Genomic DNA, 20,055 nt, shown 5'->3' with positions numbered 1-20,055 from the left:
TTGTGTAACCGCCTGCTATAATCCAAGGGCTCTCCTTCCTCATTGTATTGCTACTGGGGTGGCCGGATGGTACTATATGCATCTTTGGAAGAAATTCCTTAATTCGAAATGGACGATTCCTATGAGTCCTCTTGATCCGAATGGTGACATATTTGTTTTACTATAAAAAAAAATCCCCGATGATATTAGAACCTGATTACTAACCTATGTCATTTTACTTTTCTAAGGCGCATCTAGCATGTATTTTGCGTGCAGATTACTTTTCTAAGGCACATCCAGCACGTATCGAGTGGCCATTTGACTGTATTTTAAGCAAACTGATGGGCTATCAGTACATTTTAAGCAAATTGATGAGACTATCGAAACACTTTAAAAGTTCAAGAGACCAATTAACCTTTTTGGACAAGTAGACAATATGAAGCCTAAAAAATAATACTAAAAATATGATGTGCTAATGTATTTTACTAGATTTTGGGGAAACATAAATTATTTACAAATGTTGTTAGTTTTGGAATATTAGAAAAACATGAAGGAAATTTTAAATACATAAATATATAATAAATTAAGTATTGAAGGTTAATCTCTTCAACTAATCCCTTGATTAGTGCATAATATAAGGATTAATTGAATAATTCAAAAGAGAGATTTAAGAAAAACTAATCTGTTACAACAAAATTGAGTGACTTTAGCTATAACTTCTTACAAGACACCTCAACTAATGCCTTTGTTCTTGTTATATAAATCATATTAATTAGTACAACAAACACTAATTAAATTTAAGTAAGAGAAAGCAAAGCAATGAAGTTAGTGTGTGAAAAAGTGAGTTACCCAATTAGTTTGAAAAGGGTTTTTTTACTGTGCGTGGTAATAATGGTGATGGAGTATAGAGTAATGGGGAGGGTAAATTTACCGAATGGTGAAAAAATTCCAGCAGTAATAGTATTTGGAGATTCAATAGTAGATCCTGGGAATAATAATTACATAAATGGCACTCTTGTTAAGTGTAATTTCCCACCTTATGGGAGAGATTTTATTGGTGGCACACCTACTGGAAGGTTCAGCAATGGCTTCATTCCTTCTGATATTGTAGGTCCGTACCCTATACTCTTTCTTTTTTTTTTCTATCATGTATAAATTTCCCTACGTTTTTGTTGCATATTAATTAAAGGTTGGTTGTAAATAAGCCGAGCGATTTGATGTTCGGCTTAATAAAACTCGATTGTATTTGTCTGAATATGGTGAAATTTGGTTCGAAAGATTGGTATAAGTTCGTGAATAAGCTCATGAGCAAGTGTAATTGTAATTTTCATGAGTTGTTGGGGATGTAAACGGGGCAACGCGGGGCGGAGAATGCATTTCTCATCCCCATTCCCCGATTAGTCAGGATTCTTTGTCACCGTGAGTTAGACGGGGACAATTTGTCCGCATTCTCGTCCTACGAGAAATCTCCATCCCCACATATATTCTTATTTCCCATTTATAGATGTTTTAAAAACTTTATCCCTATTCTGCCATTCTCATTCCTTGTTTCCTACGGGGAATCACCATTTATGTTTCGGAAAAAAAAATCAATAAAACCTAAAATTTATAAAAATAAATAAAAATAAAAAATAGTAGTTAATAACACCGAGCATCAACAATAATTCTTAACTTTTACAAACCACAAAAAAAAAAAAAACTAAATATTGAAAACAATCAATCACCTACTTAAAATGTACTTAAATCATCTAAAAAAATCAATTATCACAAGAAATAGTCGGGGACTCATCGGGGATTAACAGGGTGGCGACGGGGATCCCCACGGATCATCCCCGCCCCCCATCTCCATCACGGGGGACCAAATGATCCACATCCTTGTCCCATGGGATTCTTACCGGGGATTCCCCGTCGGGCTGGTCACCGATGGGGATAAAGAATCCCCGCTCCATTTACATCCCTAGTGAGCAAGCCCTGTCCGGGGTTTTTTCTTAAAAATAGTATTGATATAAAAGGAGAAATATAAAACTATATAGTTTTGTGTGGAATTTTAGTTTTATAGGCTTCAAAACTATGTATTTTATGAGCATAATCAATAAGTTGTTCACGAAAAGTTCATTAACAGAATTAACAAATTGCTCGTGAAAAAAACTCGTGATCAAATAAACAAATTTTCCACAAGCAGTTCAGATAATTTTCTTAACGAACCGAAATCGAACAGAATATTAAACTTAAGCTCGTTCATCTTCTGTCGAGCCGAAAATGAATAGACCAAAGTTTGGCTCTGCTTGGCTGTATTTTAAGCTACTAACATCGGAAACTAATTACCATTAAAATAATTGATTATATTTAATTCAGCTCAGGAATTGGGAGTAAAACATATAGTCCCGGCATATCTTGATCCAACCGTAAAGCCTCAAGAGCTTCTCACCGGAGTGAGCTTTGCCTCCGGTGGTTCCGGCTACGATCCCGACACTTCCAAAGCTGCGGTACAGTACCTAATTAATATTTAATTTCACTAATTTTACCCTAAACTTAATTAATTTTGTTTTTTTTGGTAATGACATGCAGGCTGTACTGTCATTAGCGAATCAATTAGATTTGTTTAGGGAGTACTTACAAAGAATAACAGCAATTGTCGGGGAACAAGGAAAAGATGAAATATTAACAAAAAGCTTGTTCATAGTGTGCACCGGAAGTGACGATATTGCAAATAATTATATGACTATGCCATTTAAGAAAATTGTTTCCGACACTGACAGTTTTACTGATTCTGTTATTAGATTGGCTTCTGCTTTTTTTATGGTACGTATTTTCAACTGTATTTTAACCATTCATTTCAATTTATAGTTACTCGGAAATTATAGTATCTCGTTTGCATTCTTAAATTTTAAAGTGAATTATTGGTCGAAAACGATGTATTGACCTGTTATAAACTATATTTTACACATTGAAATATAAACTATATTTTACACATTTATTTGAATTCGAAAATTAAAGTGAATTATTGCTCTAAATGCATTTATTTAAAGTGATATATTGAACGTTAAATTTACTTATAATAATTTATTAGTTTCGAACATGTTTAAATTGATATATATTTTAATTTGTTCAAAATTCTACATATTTAGGAGATTAATTGATATACATTTTGATTTGTTCAAAATTCTACATATTTAGGGGATTAATTATGTTACTTTAAGCAATTTTAAGGGAATATCAAGACACTCTGTAAATTCACAAATTTAATCCGCTTTTTGGGCCAAATTCAAGAGGCTCTAATGTACTTCTTCCATTCCCTTATATAAATCATTCTAGGATATTTCACACAAATTAAAAAATATATTGATTAATTAAAAAAAAATTCTCCCTCATGTCACTATTGGAGAATAAGCATTGGAATATTAAATAAACATATACCAATAAAAAAAATTAATATTTAAATCAAAAAACTAAACTAAAAATTCTTGAAATCCTAGAATAACTTATTTATATTTGGGAAAAAACTAAATATTAATTACATCATCTCTAAGATACTCTTTTGTTAGTCTCTTAAGTTGAAATTTGAAAAGTTTGTGACAAAATTCAACTCCAAGAAATCTTAGTAATAAATAAATAATGAACGAATATAAAAAGTATTATTGGAAATAACACGTATTTTAATGTTTGAAGTAGCTAAGAGCTAGTTGTTATAGTTTTCTTTAAACAGTAGATTAAGAATTTCTTAGAGATGCTCTCATAATACAATCAACTGTTTGTTTAATCATTTTTCAAGAAATCTTGAGTGGGCTTAATACATCAAGAATCTCCTTAAACTTAACTTGATCTAAAAAACCAATTTGTTCTCTGAACTGACAAAGTATCTCATTAATCCTTTAAACTTGTTTACAATGTCATGATTAACCTCCTAAATCCATGTAACAGAACAAATTGAAATGTATATCACTCTAAATTCAAAGAGGCAATAGATAATTGTAAACAAGTTCAAAAGACCAATAAATCACTTTAAACAAGCTCGGCATGCTAACGAGACACTCCATCAATTTTTTAGGCCAAATTTAAATAGTCTCTGATATATTCAGCCAGTCAAGTAATTGATGAAAGTTCATAGCAAAAATGACCTCTAAGTAATAAGATAAAGAATAATTGTAATTGGAAGAGAGTTTGACAGGAACTATATAAAGTAGGAGCAAGGAGAATAGGAGTATTGGGAGTACCAACAATAGGGTGTCTACCATCACAAAGAACTCTACAAGGAGGACTTGAAAGAAAATGTTCAGATGAAGGCAATGAAGCAGCTAGGCTTTTCAATTCTAAAGTTTCCTCAACAATTGATTATCTCAACACACACTTACCTGGTGCCAAATTTGTTTATATGGATACCTATAATCCACTTCTTGCCCTCATCCAATATCCTGCTCAATACGGTACGTAATAATAATTCTCAATTTCTAACACGACAACACCATTTACAAAGACACCTAATACTCAATTTCTAACACAACAACAAAATTTACAAAGACACCTAGTAGTAACTAATTTTGTTGTTGAAACAGGGTTTGAAAAGTCTACAGAAGGGTGTTGTGGCACAGGAAAGATTGAGGTGTCTATTTTGTGTAATAGATTGGTTCCAAATACATGTGAAGATGCATCTAAGTATGTGTTTTGGGATAGTTATCATCCTTCTCAGAAAGCATACCAAATCATTAGCCATTTTATCCTACAACAGAGTATTAACAAATTCTTCTAGTTTAACCCTTTTCAAGTACTTCTCTTTCTAGCATAAACTTGTGTTCTTTTTCTTTTTCATGAATGACAGACAGATTTATGATTATTCATTTACTCATTGCCTAAAAAACATGAGAAAACTTCTATTTATACAAGTAATAATCAGTCGGTAAATATATATTATTATGTATGCATCAAAGCCACACCTAAATCTTTCAATCCTAAAGCAAGCCTGAAGTTCATATAATATAATCCTTAATACCCGGCAAAGCTACAAAATTGCATACTTACTTTTTTTCTTTCTGACTATGACTACTACCTAAACAAGCTGTACATAAAATAGGATCACGGAGAAGAGATCACCGGAGTTTATTCTGAGCAACCGCCTGGCATAACTCATCCTCATAGAATAGAACCCTGTTTGAAGCTAAAGACTTGCATAAGGGCTTAGATAGAGCAGATGGTACAATGCATCTTGCAGGAAATGCTGAATCTTGGAACAGAACAGCAGCAATTTGCTTCATCTCAGTAACTTTTATGCGAGACGGTGGACGAGGACCATGCCTTGGTGCTTTTGGTGTATTTGGGCTTGCCAAAAAGACACCCTTACCATCTCCCTTGCTGCTGTTATCATTCAAACAAGCATAATAGCGTAAACAGGATAAGTATATCGACGAGTAGAGAATTAATTTGGGGAAAAGATAACAATAATAGTAATGATAATCATGATTGCAGAACCAACCTTATGAAAGGCCAGTGCTCTGTAGGGAGTGGAGTCATTGTTCTCAACATCTCCTGACGAGAACGATCAGGTGTTGTGTAGTTGAAATGAAATTGTCTAGCAACTATAACCTGATCACAAGCAGATATTTGAAATGCACCCTTAGTTAAATTAGACAAACATCTGATGCAGCATAGTAGATCCATTTTCCAAATTGGATAAAAAAAATAGGGACTGAGAAACTTACTGCTTTTCTGATCCTTTGAGATACATGAAAAACTGCCCTTAGTTGGTCATGGTGCAGGTGACAAAGGATTTTAACCTCAAAAATAGCAAAAAAAAAAAAAACAAGAATCAGTATACAAGATTTAACATGGGAAAAGAAGTACCTAGTGGTAAATAATATTAATAATATAAAAATAATGACAACCCATTTCTATTATCAGGTATAAGAAAACTGTAATAAAAATTTGCAGAAAATTTGAACATACACATTATTGAAGAGCTCAAATGTCTGCCATAAGTTAAAGCAGAAATTGGCAGGGAAAATAATAACACAGAAACTTGGATCAAGAAATCAACATGATGCGGATAAAATTGCATTCAGAACTCATGCAGGCCACTATGAGTTTCTGGTGATGCCCTTTGTGCTCACTAATGCACTTACAACCTTCCAGTCCTTGATGAATTCGGTGTTTCGACCCTATCTAAGGAAGTTCATCTTGGTGCTTTCAATGACATCTTGATTTACAGCAAGTCTGAAAAAGAACATGTACAGCCTTGCAGCTTGTGTTTGATCTTCTCACACAACACCAGCTTTATGCCAAGGCCAGCAAATGTGACTTTGGGGTGTCACACACTTCCTACTTGGGTCATGTTACCTCAGCTGAAGGAGTAGCTACAGGCACTGCCAAGTTTTATCAACTTAAATCAAATGAAAGAATACTGCTAAGAAATGGTGGTGGACATGCCCACTCACCCCAAACAGACACAGAATTGACCTTTTTGCTAGAGCATGGACAGCCAAATTCAATTGACGCTTAATAAAGGAGATAGAACACAGCTCTAAATCTCGTAACAAATGAATACAATTAGAAATAATGTCAACTAAATATGAAGGACCTTCTAAACTCATTTGAATTGTCTTGACTATGACGAAACAATCCGACTGAATTTGAATTTTCTCATTGGGTCTATGCATCTTAAAGGGCCTAAGGGGATTTCTAGGCTTGACTGGTTATTATAGGAAGTTCATTCAAGGCTATGGCAGACTTACTTAAAAAAGATCAATTCCTTCAGTCCCATGCTACCCAATATGCAGTTGACCATCTCAAAACCCTAATGACTCAAGCCCCAATCCTGGCCCTGCTTGATTTTTCTAAACCCTTTGTCAATGAATGTGATGTCGACGGGACTGGTATAGGTGCAGTCCCAATGCAACAGGGTAGACCCTTATGTTATCTCTCTAAAAGCCTAAGCTCTAGGAATCAAAGGCTTTCTTCTTATGAGAGGAAGGTTTTAGCTATTTCACCAGCCTGTACTACATAGAGACATTACTTGGAGAATTCTGTTTTCATAATTAAAATAGACCGTGAAAGTATAAAAGACCTACTAGAACAGAAGTTACACACCTATCATCAACACAAGGGCATTTGCAAGCTTTTGGGCTTGACTATACCGTTCAATACAAAAAGGGCACAGAAAACAGGGCAGCTGATGCCCTATCTAGGCAACAGGAAGGAGGGGAAGAAGGTACTTCTCAATTGTTAGCCATCTCAGTGAGTGTGCCTTCATGGATGGAAGATATCCAATCTTCCTACAGGGGGGAGATACATTTGCTTCTACCCTCATCCAGCAATTGTCAATTCAACTGCTTCAAACCCAGCTTATACTTTTGCTAATGAACTTCTCAAGTATCACACTCACCTTAGTTCTGACATCGGTTGAAATCAACAATTCCAAACTATTATCTCCAGCATCCATCTATATCTAACTCCTTGAAATGAAAGTTCCATTCCTCAGGAAAATATTTATGGACATCACATCGAATCAACAAGGTTCCAAACCAATAGTTCAGGTATTAAGTTCACTGTTTACAAAATTGACAATACACCTTGATCTTCACTTTGACTCATAGTTATTAAAGGCGCATGGCGCACTAAGGCGTTAGCGATGGCGATGGCGATGGCGCGCGCCATAGCGAGACAAGGCGCACTTAAGAAAACAAAAATTATAAAACTACAAAACTAATATAAAAATGCAATGAATACTAAATCGTGACAAGCATAAATAAATTTTAAAATGAAAATTAAACCTCATGTTAGAAAGTTAAAGTTGAATACTAAATCCTAAGTTCTACTCATCAAAACTCTCCAAATTAATTGCTCATGTTGAATTTGAATTCCCTTGACTGCTTTCTTTCTATTTGAATTCGTTTTATGTGTTTTGTTCTACTGAACTTCTTCCTCTTATAATAAGATTTTGTTGTTGTCTCTTCTAATTAATTCAAATGCATAATCTCTCTCTTACTCATCCTTTTTAATATTTGTATTTTTTTTTCTCATTTTGGATCCTTCAGAACACTTGTTCCATATACGTAATTGTCAAAAAAACCATACAACTACCCCTAACTCACCAAGGCACGCCTTAGTGCACCTTTGGCAACTGCCCCTTGGCGCAAAATGGCGCCACACCATGGCAGTTGCGCCACGCCATGGGGTGTCATGACAATAAGGCCTGCGCATGACGCGCCTTTAATAACTATGCTTTGACTCCAATGAGCAAGCCAAAGAATAAAACTACAGATTCAGGGCCCGAAAGATTTTAGTGCAATTCATTTCTTGAAAATATCATGTCAATTTTCCCATCAATAAATGAAGAAAATTCCAGAATCAACAATAGATGCATAAACAAATCTCCAGTATCTAAGATAAACAGATGCTCACATGGACATAATTATCAGGAAGCAACGAAACTATAATATAAAGTCATTAAAAAAAACCAAACAAACATGAAAGAGATGAGATGAGATAGAAATGATTATTACCAGCAAATCCATAGGAAGAGACTCAAGCCTAGAATCAGATTCACAATCTTCCATTCTAGGTGTCTTTGGCGTCCTTACAAGATGACTCTGTTTAATTATATCTACAGGGGATAGCAACAGAGGGCTCTGATCAATAGCCCTCTGGTCAATAACATTATTTTCAATAATATGATCATCCTCCTCCACCTTCTTGGTGGCCAACACAGCAACCCTTTTCTTCCCAAGATCGGTGCATGACTTTGTTCCAGAAACCTTGTTATACCGAATCTGAGCAAGAGCACCTGGTTTCAGATACCTATTGCTTGAGCTTCGCAATTTCCTTTTCTGTTTTGGGGTTTCTGAACTCCCATCTTTGGGTGACACTTTACCCATACTGTCGCCCTTGAGCTTCCTTATCGACTTCACAAACAGTGAACACTATTTCCCCTCTTTGATCTTAATCAATGAATTAAGAATAAATTAACCGCCATCAACTAAGACCTGAAACATGAGTCCCATAAATTCGTTCAGTAAAGCTCACAAAAGATACAGATTCATGCACCAGAAAGTCCTCCAAAACAAAGAAAAAAAAAACCTAATACATTAAAGCCTCTGTATAGGAATAACCTTATAAAAAAACTCTCAGGTACCTCTATCATCAAACTCTATTTAGTAATAACCTCTCAATTGTTATATAAATAGCCCGGTCCCAAGTGTATTCCTAGAGATTTTACTGTACATTTGAACAACTAAATCTGGTGGTAAGACCTAAATAAAATCCAACCTATCTTCAATTAACTGCAAAAAGAAGGATGTCATAAACCCTAACAACAATATTTCTCCCACAAATCCAAAGGCAGTGATAGTCAAATTAAATTAAAAAAGCAAATCAAACATAGATTTCAAGCACCAAATCATACCGTACAACGGGGGAAATGCAAAGAAATAAAATATGAACTCGTAATTAACTATGCGGTAATAGAAACGAGCAAACCTCGAAACTCAGAAATGGAGAGAAATGGAAGCCAATAGCAGACAGAGCTTAGCAAGAGTCGGTTGAGGGAGAAGAAAGAGAGAAAGGAGGGAATTTTAGTGAGAGAAAGCCGGAGAGAGGGAAACTAAATAAAAAAAGTCCGCTAGGGTTTGGTCTCTATTTGAATTTCTTTTAATTGCCCGCCAAAATTTTCAACAATTTCAATTAAAAAAATCAAACTCGTACAGTAATATTCCACCCTGGACATTACGTGGCACTTTTCAATTGGTCACACGTTGACCTCACGCACTACTATCAATGCCGGGAACCCGTAGATTTCGCAATCCGATTATTTTTTCTACAAATTTGATTTTTAAAAATTGGACTTTTATTAGATAAGGAGGGAAAATAAAAATATTTACGGAATTACATAATTACCCTCATCTTTAAGTGGGACCGTTTCAGTGGTTACGTGTGAGGCATTCAATGCCAAATAAGACCCTTGCACGAAGCATTAATTACGCGTGATTGGCGCTTACGGAATATAAATGGGGAGGGTGTATTGGTCATTTCGATAGTCTTGTATAAATAAAGATAGGTTACGGAAAAGTATGCAATGGGTCATGGGCCTACTGTGATTTGGTTAAAGTCTATGATAGCATGATGGGCTCATTTTATGTACTTATTATTACTTTTGAATTTTGAATAAAATACTTCCCAAAATACATTAAAATTATGTTTAATAATTTTTTTTTTTTATAGAAATTGGGACGAGACAGAACTTGGACGGGGTCAGCACCCATGGTCTAAGAAGTGTCAAACCCGTAATATATTAATAAAAGAAACAAGTGAGTGTTTGAATAAAAGAAAATGAAGGAGAACAAACAAAAAGAAGGGAGGAGGAGAAAAGATATGAAAAATTAAGAAAAACACAAATGTGAAATACTACAAATGTCATCATTGATAAACCTGTGGCAAAAAACAGGAGTTGAAGGCCACCAATTGGTCACTAAGAAGAGATTCCAAACTTTGTCATTGCATCAGCAACTCTATTTCCTTCCCTAAAAATGTGTGAAAAGAGAATGTTCATCCTAGAGAAAATAATGAGACAATGCAATCACTCTTGTCGAAGACTCCAATGAACATCCATGGAATGGTGTCTAAGCATATTAACTACGTACATTGAGTCTGACTCAACCCAAAGCTGATGCCAATTTTTCTCCGAAGCAAGTTCAATTGCGAAAATAGCGGCTCTCAATTCAGCCATATAAGCAAAAGAAAGAGGGGTAGAAAAAGCAAAACAACCTTTGGAAAAGCTTCGATAGTTGCAAAAAATACGTTCCGCTCCTGCCTCGCCAGGTGTGCCAAAAGTAGAGCCGTCCACATTGACTTTAACCCAGCCCGAAGGAGGTTTAAGCCAATGGACCGGGATAATGTTGGGAGTAGGAGGTGGCATAGGAGAAGCCAGAAGACGGAATAAGTTAACAGCATCTCTCCGTGAAGAGCAAAAACCTTTAGAAGTGGGAAAGGATTCTCGAATCATTCGAAAGAGGGTGATCTTCGAGTGCTGAATAGAACGAGAAACTTCCTTAAAGATTGCTTCATTCCTGCAATGCCAGATTAACCAGATGCAAGTGACAGCGGCAACACGCCAGATCATCGAGACCTGTAAGCCAAAATGAATGCTACCAAGAGTGATGAAGAAGTGGATGAATTGGGAATCACGAGGCAAAGAGCAGTCAAAATAAATCTCAAGGGCCCTCCAAAGAGAATCTGCAAAAGAACAGCTAATGAATAAGTGGTTAATGGACTCAGCATCCCTACTGTTGAAACACCTTTCCACATGATTTTGATTTGACAAAATTATTTAAGTTAATCCATGATTAAGAGACAATTAAATTTAAGTGCTTTGATTTAATTGTACTAATATGTTTGTTCAATGTTGAGCCTAAATATAAATGAAAATAGAAATAAAAAGTAAGATAGGACGAAGTCAGCATGAGAACACAGCATAAGCTGAGAGAAGTGCAACTCAGCTGTTAGACGAGGTGTCGCGGCCTAATCTCCCGGGCGGACCGGTGGATGCACACCTCATGGCGACGTAAGCGGTGATTGGCGCCGAAAGCAACCAATCGTGGAATCAAGCTGCTCGGCAGGACCGGAGCTCGGAGTATGGAAGAGTCGCCACCCACGAATGGGAAAATGAACACCGATCCCTTGCGGGAGACCGGTGAGGGTTCGGGAAACTTAGATACGAGCCGAGAAGGCTAGCTCCTTTCCGGAGAAAGGCTACTAGGCACCCCGACATCGCCCGGTTATGAACCACCGGCCTCCTACTCAGCGTGTTAGGCGATAACGGACTAATCGCATATTTCTTTAAGTTTAAAATTCATTTGAAACCTTTTCTTTCTCGTTTTGAAAACCGTTTTGAGCATATATTATTGAAAGCCACTTTGGTAAAGAATCACCCAGTTTGCATAAATTTATAAAGGATAGAGGGGGAGAAGGGAGAATTAATTTATTTACAGTGTGTCTTATGCCTCGATTCGTATGTTAACTCTACACTAAACTCACTCCCCGAAAACGAGTTTATTCACATGGTTCGTACCTTAATCGCCGTTGGAACGATTTAGGTACGTTTCAAAACCCCGTTAATTTACATGACATCTACTCGAATCGCCGTTGGAACGACTCGAGCGTTTGAAGACGTGGAATAAAGAATTTTAACCCGAAAACGTGGTTAGGCATACAAGTCAATTTATTTTGTACAAACCGTTTAAGAAAACGATTCAAAACTCTATTATTTATAATGAAAACAATTTTAATTACAAGGTTCGCCTAAATCCGTCGTTGGAACGAATTAAGGTTTCAACACGTGATGTTTTAAGAAATGGTTTAAAAATATCAAGAAAACGTTATTTACACTTTAGGAATGTCTAGAAAACTTTAAGTTTAAATAAGCAAATTAAACTCTCTTTTTGTGATTTTACTTTCCCCTTTTCACTCAATTGACCTTTAACATTATCATAATTACAACAATAAACCAATTAACCCAAAATTCACCAAGTAAAACCCATTTGGAATATATACATATATGCAAGAATAAAATAGAAATACATATACACATAGTTTTATCTAAAAATAGGGATATATCTATAGATGAAAATAAGTAAGAAATATTATATGATATAACAAAGAAAGTGAAAAAGAATGCTAAATATAATACTTTTTTATTCTAATTCAAAATATGTAAAAACAATGAACCAAGTTCATAAATGGGAAGAATAACATTTAATCTCCAAAATAGTTTTACCCAATGATAACTAACATAATTCAAATGAGCCAAAAACCATATATATATACATATATACTACTTTATAATATTAAATCCAAACGAATTAAATTTCAACATGAAATAAATAAATATATAGTACATAATAAATAGTTATAGGATTAAAAAATAATTTTTATAAACATATTATACAATAATATACATATATATACAAGTAGGAATGTCAAAAAGTGGAGAAAGGAGGGTAAAAATGGTGATTTTCGGTTTCCAGCAGATTACCGACGGAAAATCCGTCGCCAATCTGCTGTTAGACAGAAAAGGCAGAATTACAGCAGCACTCCAAAACTTTCCAGATTCGTTCAAAAGCTTTAAATTAAATCTAATTCAATCGTTTTGGATCTCCGAACTACCAAAAATGGATCATAGTCTATAACGGAGTTTCCTAAAACGACGTTTTTATTTTAAAACGTTATTCGGAAATGTCTTTTCAAAACTTATAATTACAACGTTTTTAATACCCGAACTACCTTTTAATCGGATCACGGTTCGTATTGGGATATTAAAACGAGGTTTTTTATTTCAAAACTAAACCGAATTTTTATTTAACACGGGATGAAAATAAATAACTACGGAAAATTAAATAAAACGTGACAAATAAATAAATAACTAAATAAAATTATAACATAAAAATAAATAAAGAAAATAAAACAAATGAAATAAATAAAACGAGTCTAGTCCTCGGATAATACCTCAAGTTCGGTATTGACGGTTGAAGTCAGTTGATTCCACAAATCGTGCTTTTCCGGTGTTTTTGTGTTTTTGGTAAAATTTTAACTTTTAGGAAATTTGGAATTTTTAGGAAAAAAAAAAAGATTTTCTCTCTCTAAAAATGTTTAGAGTGAGAAGCTCCTCCCAAAAAGTCCTCCTGAAATGCATGCGGATCCGTGCCTTATATAGGCAAACGGATCCCCGGAACTTTGGGCGACGCCCGAAGAAAATTGGGCGTCACCCAAAGTTCGTTGGGCGGACGCCCAACATGGTTGGGCGCGCACCCAACCAGCGTTGGGCGTGCGCGCCCAACTAACGTTGGGCGTTCACCCGACAATCGCCGGGCGTCCGCCCAACGTCGCTGGGCGCTCGCCCAGCGGCTGCCGGGCGCGCCCGCCCAGCGGCCGTCGGGCGTGCGCCCGCACTGTCGGGCGTGCGTGCCCCACGGTCGTCGAGCGCGCGCTCCGCGCTGCCGGGCATGTGCGCCCAACGGACGTCGAGCGTGCGCCCCGCGCTGCCGGGCGCGCGTCCAACTGTCGTCGGCTGCCGCTAGGCGCTCGCACCACGTCGCTGAGCACTCGCAAGCCGTCCACTTGACGACCGCGACTCACATTAATTTTTCTTTTCTTATTATATATTTTTGTTTTAAAACTTCCGGAATCAACCGCTTCGACCGTCTTGTTTACAGGTTTTCGTCATAGGTCCTCCGACTCGGTGTCTACATCAGCGTAATAGAAGATAAGTCATCTTCTGAACAGATGCTTGAAGATCAAGCTAATCAATGAAGCTGAGTGAAGTGCAACTCAGCGTAATAGAAGATAAGTCATCCTCTGAACAGAAGCTTGAAGATCAAGCTAATCAATGAAGCTGAGTGGAACGCAACTCAATATCAAAAGCAGAGAAGTCTTCTTGGGAACTATATCTTACAGAACGAAGCTGACCATGGGAGCTGAGTAAAAGAGAACTCAGTATCAGAATTGGCAACAATCATAGACAACGGCTATCAAAGTCAAGCTGGGTGATCTTCAGGACAGCGCGAATGATCCGTTTGCTAAAAGACAAGATCCGACAATTGTCTGCACTAATTCAGAAGCATTGGAATTATGCATGGATACAGTTTCGAGATGCATGGGTCAACTGTTCGTTAGCTAAAAAACGAACTGGCATAAGAAGACGAAACCTGCGAGAAAAAGACAGACCTGACGACTGTGGAATTCAGACGACAGGATTGGCTTGCAAATCTGAAGCTGACCAGAACATGTCGCCGGAAGGAGCCGTTTGAATCCAACGGATAATTCCGGATTCAAATGATTGAGCTTTCAGGTTTCAACTATAAAAGGACAAGTATACTTCTTGGATCCTTTGCCGATTACTGAAATACAAGAGAACAAAAAGCATACATACAAAGCACACCAAAACAAGAAAAAGATCTTACACCAAACTTCCATATCTGTGTAAATGCTAGAGTGATTTTGTAATCATCTAAAGTGTTCTTTGTCCGAAAAAGAACAATTTTGTATCAATTGTAGAATTGAGAGAGTAATGCTGAGTACTCGGTTTTAAGTACTCAGTGGTAGAGAAACCTAAGTGTTCGGTTATAGCACTTAGTAGGAGTTGAGTAGACGAATAGAGGAAGGTACTCTTGCATATTCAACTGTCTTGTAAACGGTTTGTGCTATACCTTTAAAGAGCTCGGTATTGGATTTAAAAAGCCCGGAGGGACTCTAGGGACTGGACGTAGGTGGAGAGGCCGAACCAGGATAAGTCGTGCTGAGTAATCTCTAACTCTCTTTCAATATATATCTGTATGTGTTGCTTGCTATATTTACTCAGTATATAAATTGCTTGAACTGACACTGAGTAAATCAGAGTGCTGAGTTGGAAGCTGACCACAAAAGTGTCATTTCCCAACTCACAAGTAAAATAGTTCTAGTCAGTACCTGACTAAAGCCGTCTTACGCCTCACTCGGCCGCGCTGACCAAAGCTGAGTTGTGAAACTCAAAGAATTAAATTAAGTCAGCGTAATTAAAGTGAAAAAGTTATATTAGTTCCTAACCCCCCCTGGAACGAGAAGGGGGAGTGTGAGCATTCCAAACAAATTTATACCAGTCCACGGAGGAGGAACTAGGACTGATAACCGAATAGTACTCTTTGGCAGTGAAAATACCCTTCGTAGAGGGTTGTCAAGCGCAGAAATCAATATCATCTCTACCCCGGTGAATAGATCGAATACTGTCTTGAATAACCGAAGGTATAGTACCTAAGTCAAGCCACTCTGAATTTACCAAAAAATCATCAACATAATTATACCCGGAACGCTTATCCTGATGATCAAGACCCAATCTGTCTGCCACCAATGGAATGATCCACCTATCTGTCCAGAAATTGAGCGTTGAATACTGGCCAATCCACCAAAAGGTCTGGTCCCAAATGGATGAATAAAGAAACTTACAAGAAGACCAAATCGAGGAAGAAACAATGGTAGTTTTAGGCAAACCAGAGACAGCGAGAAATCTAGACTTCATCAGAGAAATAGCTATACTGGTGTCTTGAATTAATTCCCAACACATCTTACCCAAGAGAGCCTGGTTAAAGATCCTAAAGTCCTTAATGCCCAAACCTCCACCCTCTAAACTTTTGCAACAAGTCTGTCAGGGAACCGTGATTAGCTTCCTCTGATCAATACAACCCGTCCAAAGGAAATTCCTAACACTTCTATTGAGCTTATTCAACAATCCCACTGGCCATTTATAGATCAAGAATGAGTGAACCAGAAAACCAGTAATAGCAGACTTAATTAGAGTTAAACGCGCTGCAAAGGAAAGAGAGCTACCCTTCCACTTGCTAAATTGAGAGAGAAATTTGTCTGCAAGGCTGCTGGGATGACGAGCCCTTGGAGCTCCTTTAAATAGAGGGACTCCTAAGCAACTGACAGTGAGCAAGACGAACCCTCCTCGGAGGACTCGCCTGAGAACCAAAAAAGACAGCTGATTTATCCCAACTAACCTGCTGACCGGAGATCTGTCCATAGAGTATGAAGAAATCCTTGAGTGCATGCAAGTTGCTCAAGGATTCCACTCCAAAAATGAGCATGTCATCAGCAAAAAGAAGATGAGAGGGAAAAGAATTTCCTCCAGAATATTACATAGGAGAATAAGTACCCTCCCTCACCATCTTAACAAGCCAACGAGAGAAAAAATCCTCAGTAATGTCAAACAAAAGAGGAGAGAGGAGGTCCCCTTATCTAACCCCTCTAGAACAAGAAAAGTAACTCTTTGGAGAACCATTAATCATCACAGAAATACGAGCTGATGCTAGAATGTTTAGGATCCAATCCCTGAAAGTGAGAAAACCCAAAGGAATCCAACACATAAATTAAGGTTAGTTTGAGTGGTTAAAATTTTTAAGTCGTTTAAACTAAATTAATTAGGAGCAATTTATTACGTGACATACAAAAATATTAATTTTCTTGGGATATTAAAATAGATAAAAATATAAAAGAAATGTAAGTGTCAGTTTTGTAAAATTTTGAAACAACTATGTTTAACAAAAAAATCAACTAATATCTGCTACCTATCAGTAACAGCAACGTCAAACAGTAAACAACACATGTGAAATAAATAGCCTTAAATCTAATTTAAAATAGGGAAAATTACAAAATTGGGTTAAATGAGAGACTCATTTACATATTTAACTCATTTACTCAATCTACTACATATATAGACTATTTTTGTGTGACTTTCACAGAATACCCTTGACTTTTCATCTTCCCTTTTCCTCTTTCCCTTCCTTGGCGCACAGTTTCTCTTCCCCAGGAGATTCTCAGACATTTAATAATAATTAAGAATATAAAATTCGATTTAAGTTTTACATATTTTTTCATTTATTTTCTTTATTGACTGACTTATTTAAAAAGATATAAGAGCTGATAAATCAGAAACAAGAAATAATTATTTAGTAATTAAAAAAGGTTTTGATTTTCATCTCTTCCTTTATATTGCGAAATATGCACCATTTCTCTTCATCGTCATGTCTTTCTCTTCTTACTCTCTTCATCTCTTGATTCTCCATCTTCCTATTGCTATAAAACTAAGTAATGGTTCTTCATCTTCCTATTTCTGCTCGTCTCTTGGTTTCTTTCTTCTTATACGGATCGAAAAAATCGTTATTCTACGTTATTTTCATCGTTTTTCTACGTTTATCATATGGTTATTGACGATTTTAATGTGAAAGGCGGGAAAAATGTAAGTATCTATTGTTTTCTCTTCATTTTTTTTCCAGAAAATCACTTCGCGTAATCTGGTTTCGCGAATGTCTACGAGGAGATAGAGCCTGAAATAGACGATTTTACTTCGCAAAAACGGATTACGCGAAAAGTTCATGATTTTTCCCTTCGCAGATTTCGCGTAATTTGTTTTTGCGAAGTAAAATCATCAAATTTCTCCTCGCAGACTTCGCGAAATCCTCTTTTCGCGAATCTAAATCGTCATTTTTCTTCCTAACACGATTAAATTTTCTGAAGGTGGTTGAATACATAACATGCCTTTCATGAAGGCGGTGTACTGGGATGCAGAGGAGATGACTTTCCTTCTGATACAGGGAGAAATTCCCATCAAGATTGGTCACATTTACTTTAAAATGATTTGTTAGGATTTTATTGTGGCAATCTTATTGTAAATTTTGATAATGTTATGATTTTAATGTTAGAATCCATTGTTGTTATGTCTTTTTTGTTATATACCACTTCGCAGATTTCGCAATATGCGAAATCTGCAAAGATAAAAATTCTTTAAAACACGTCTTTTATCTTCGCAGACTCCGCATATTGCGAAATATGCGAATTAAAATCATCTACTAAACCAAACATTATCTTCGCAGACTTCGCATATTGCGAAATCTGCGAAGTCAGATAGGAAGGAGAAAGACGAAAGGTTAAAAAATTTCTAAGTGATATATATATTAAAAGTATTTTTGGGAAAGTCACACAAAAAATAATTTAGATATATAATTGGTGGAGTAAATTGTTTAAATATGTAAATGAATCTCCTACTTAACCAATTTTATAATTTTTCCTTTTAAATATAAATATTTGACGAGAATTGAAAGGTAATGATTATGCTGAAATAGAATTATGAGATGCAAGTTTTTCTCCTAAAATTGGATTCTGGTCATCCTTTTTTTGCATGGTCAAATTATAATTAATATTAAGATGCCCCAACTATGCTCCCTTTTAATAAATAAAATCAAATAAAATCTATGCTCCTTTTTCTATGGATCCCACCAAAATTTCCATCATTTTGGAACTTGGGGCACACTTAAAAAATATGTAACTTAATTATAAAATACGATAATGCATCAAAATACCCGAACGTTTATGGTCAGAAGCAATTTTACTCTTAATGTTGGTAGTCAATAGTAATTTTATTCCTCATATTGACAAGTTGGATCAATTTGAGAAATAATTTATTAATTTGTCTTCTTACTTATGAATCTTGACATCTACACTTTATATTTTAGTCATTTTATCAATAAATAGTATCAGATCACAAACATATAATTGGAGCTCCAAAAAAATTATAAAGAAATATATTATATTTTGTATGAATTGGATAAAAAAAATTCAAATATTTTCACCGAATTTAAAAATATTAATCTCCAATTATATTATTACATCCCAAAAAAGTATAAATCTTTTTTTTAAAATCAACTGATATACAATTGGTGCAAAATAAGAAACAAAATATTTGTATTTTACAATAATATTTGAAATTGAAACAACTTGTCAACGTTAGGGATAAAATTGTTCTTGGCTGCCAAAGTTATGGGTAAAATTGCATCATTTTATACGTTAAGGGTAAAATTGCTCTTGACTGTAAACGTAGGGGTATTTTTGCATCTTATCTCATAAAATCTAGGCATAAGGATCACATTTAACCCTAACGTTTCAAGCGAAGTGCGAATTGTTGAAACACCTTTCCACATAATTTTGATTTGACAAAATTGTTTAAGTATAATTTAAAATACATATTCTAAACACACTAAGTTTAAATGCTTTGATTTATTCTACTAATGTGTTTGTTCAATGTTGAGTTAACTGTTATAAGACATAAGGATTAAAAGGCCCAAGCCCAATACGGAAGCCAAGGCCCAAGTCAAACAACTCAGTACAACTCGGCCCGCGTATGTCAAGACGTTGCCGTTTTGAACAAAACGCAACTCAGCAAACGGAAGGATCTAGAAGACCTTCGGGAACAACTTCAAGATGAAGCTGCTGAGTAGTCTCGACAAAGCGTACAAGACAGCAGCTGGCAAAGCAAAACTTCCAGACAAAATATTTCCCTTTTGGGCAAAGTTCAGACGACACAGTTTGCTGTCCAGTTGACTTTACCATAAAATGAGAGACAGTCTGCTGAGCTGACCGAGGACAGAAGATACACAATTCTGATTGGCCAAGAGCTCTGAGCAAGTCAGGATGACAACGACATATAGCCGTTTCCCTCCAATGGTTATTTCGAAATTCGAAATGACCGATGCCCAGACGTCTCTATAAATAGTGCCATCAGAAGCTTCA

At 36.0% G+C, this 20,055-nt stretch overlaps 2 protein-coding genes across 3 annotated transcripts; one reads left to right on the top strand and one right to left on the bottom strand.

The window, feature by feature from the left end:
• The first annotated feature begins 870 nt into the window (after positions 1 to 870).
• Positions 871 to 4,727, top strand: LOC136207988 (GDSL esterase/lipase EXL3-like). The gene is made up of 5 exons (XM_065998846.1): positions 871 to 1,090; positions 2,335 to 2,465; positions 2,548 to 2,781; positions 4,148 to 4,403; positions 4,533 to 4,727. The coding sequence occupies exons 1-5, from the start codon at positions 871 to 873 to the stop codon at positions 4,724 to 4,726; spliced, it is 1,035 nt and encodes a 344-aa protein (XP_065854918.1). The 3' UTR covers position 4,727.
• Positions 4,728 to 4,911: 184 nt separating this feature from the next.
• LOC136208280 (F-box protein At4g35930) lies at positions 4,912 to 9,591 on the bottom strand. Of its 2 annotated transcripts, none has more exons than XM_065999089.1 (5): positions 9,445 to 9,591; positions 8,472 to 8,951; positions 5,673 to 5,747; positions 5,447 to 5,556; positions 4,912 to 5,328 (listed from the first exon to the last, which is right to left on the bottom strand). In XM_065999089.1, the coding sequence occupies exons 2-5, from the start codon at positions 8,841 to 8,843 to the stop codon at positions 5,064 to 5,066; spliced, it is 822 nt and encodes a 273-aa protein (XP_065855161.1). In that variant the 5' UTR covers positions 8,844 to 8,951; positions 9,445 to 9,591; the 3' UTR covers positions 4,912 to 5,063. The 2 variants fall into 2 exon arrangements, with proteins under 2 accessions (XP_065855161.1, XP_065855162.1); XM_065999090.1 differs by having other exon boundaries at positions 4,912 to 5,325.
• Positions 9,592 to 20,055: the final 10,464 nt, after the last annotated feature.

The sequence above is a fragment of the Euphorbia lathyris genome, chromosome 10 (assembly GCF_963576675.1).
Source record: "Euphorbia lathyris chromosome 10, ddEupLath1.1, whole genome shotgun sequence".
In the NCBI taxonomy this organism is placed as follows: domain Eukaryota; kingdom Viridiplantae; phylum Streptophyta; class Magnoliopsida; order Malpighiales; family Euphorbiaceae; genus Euphorbia; species Euphorbia lathyris.
Note: the sequence above shows the minus strand (reverse complement) of the source record. Positions and strands in the feature narration are given on the sequence as shown.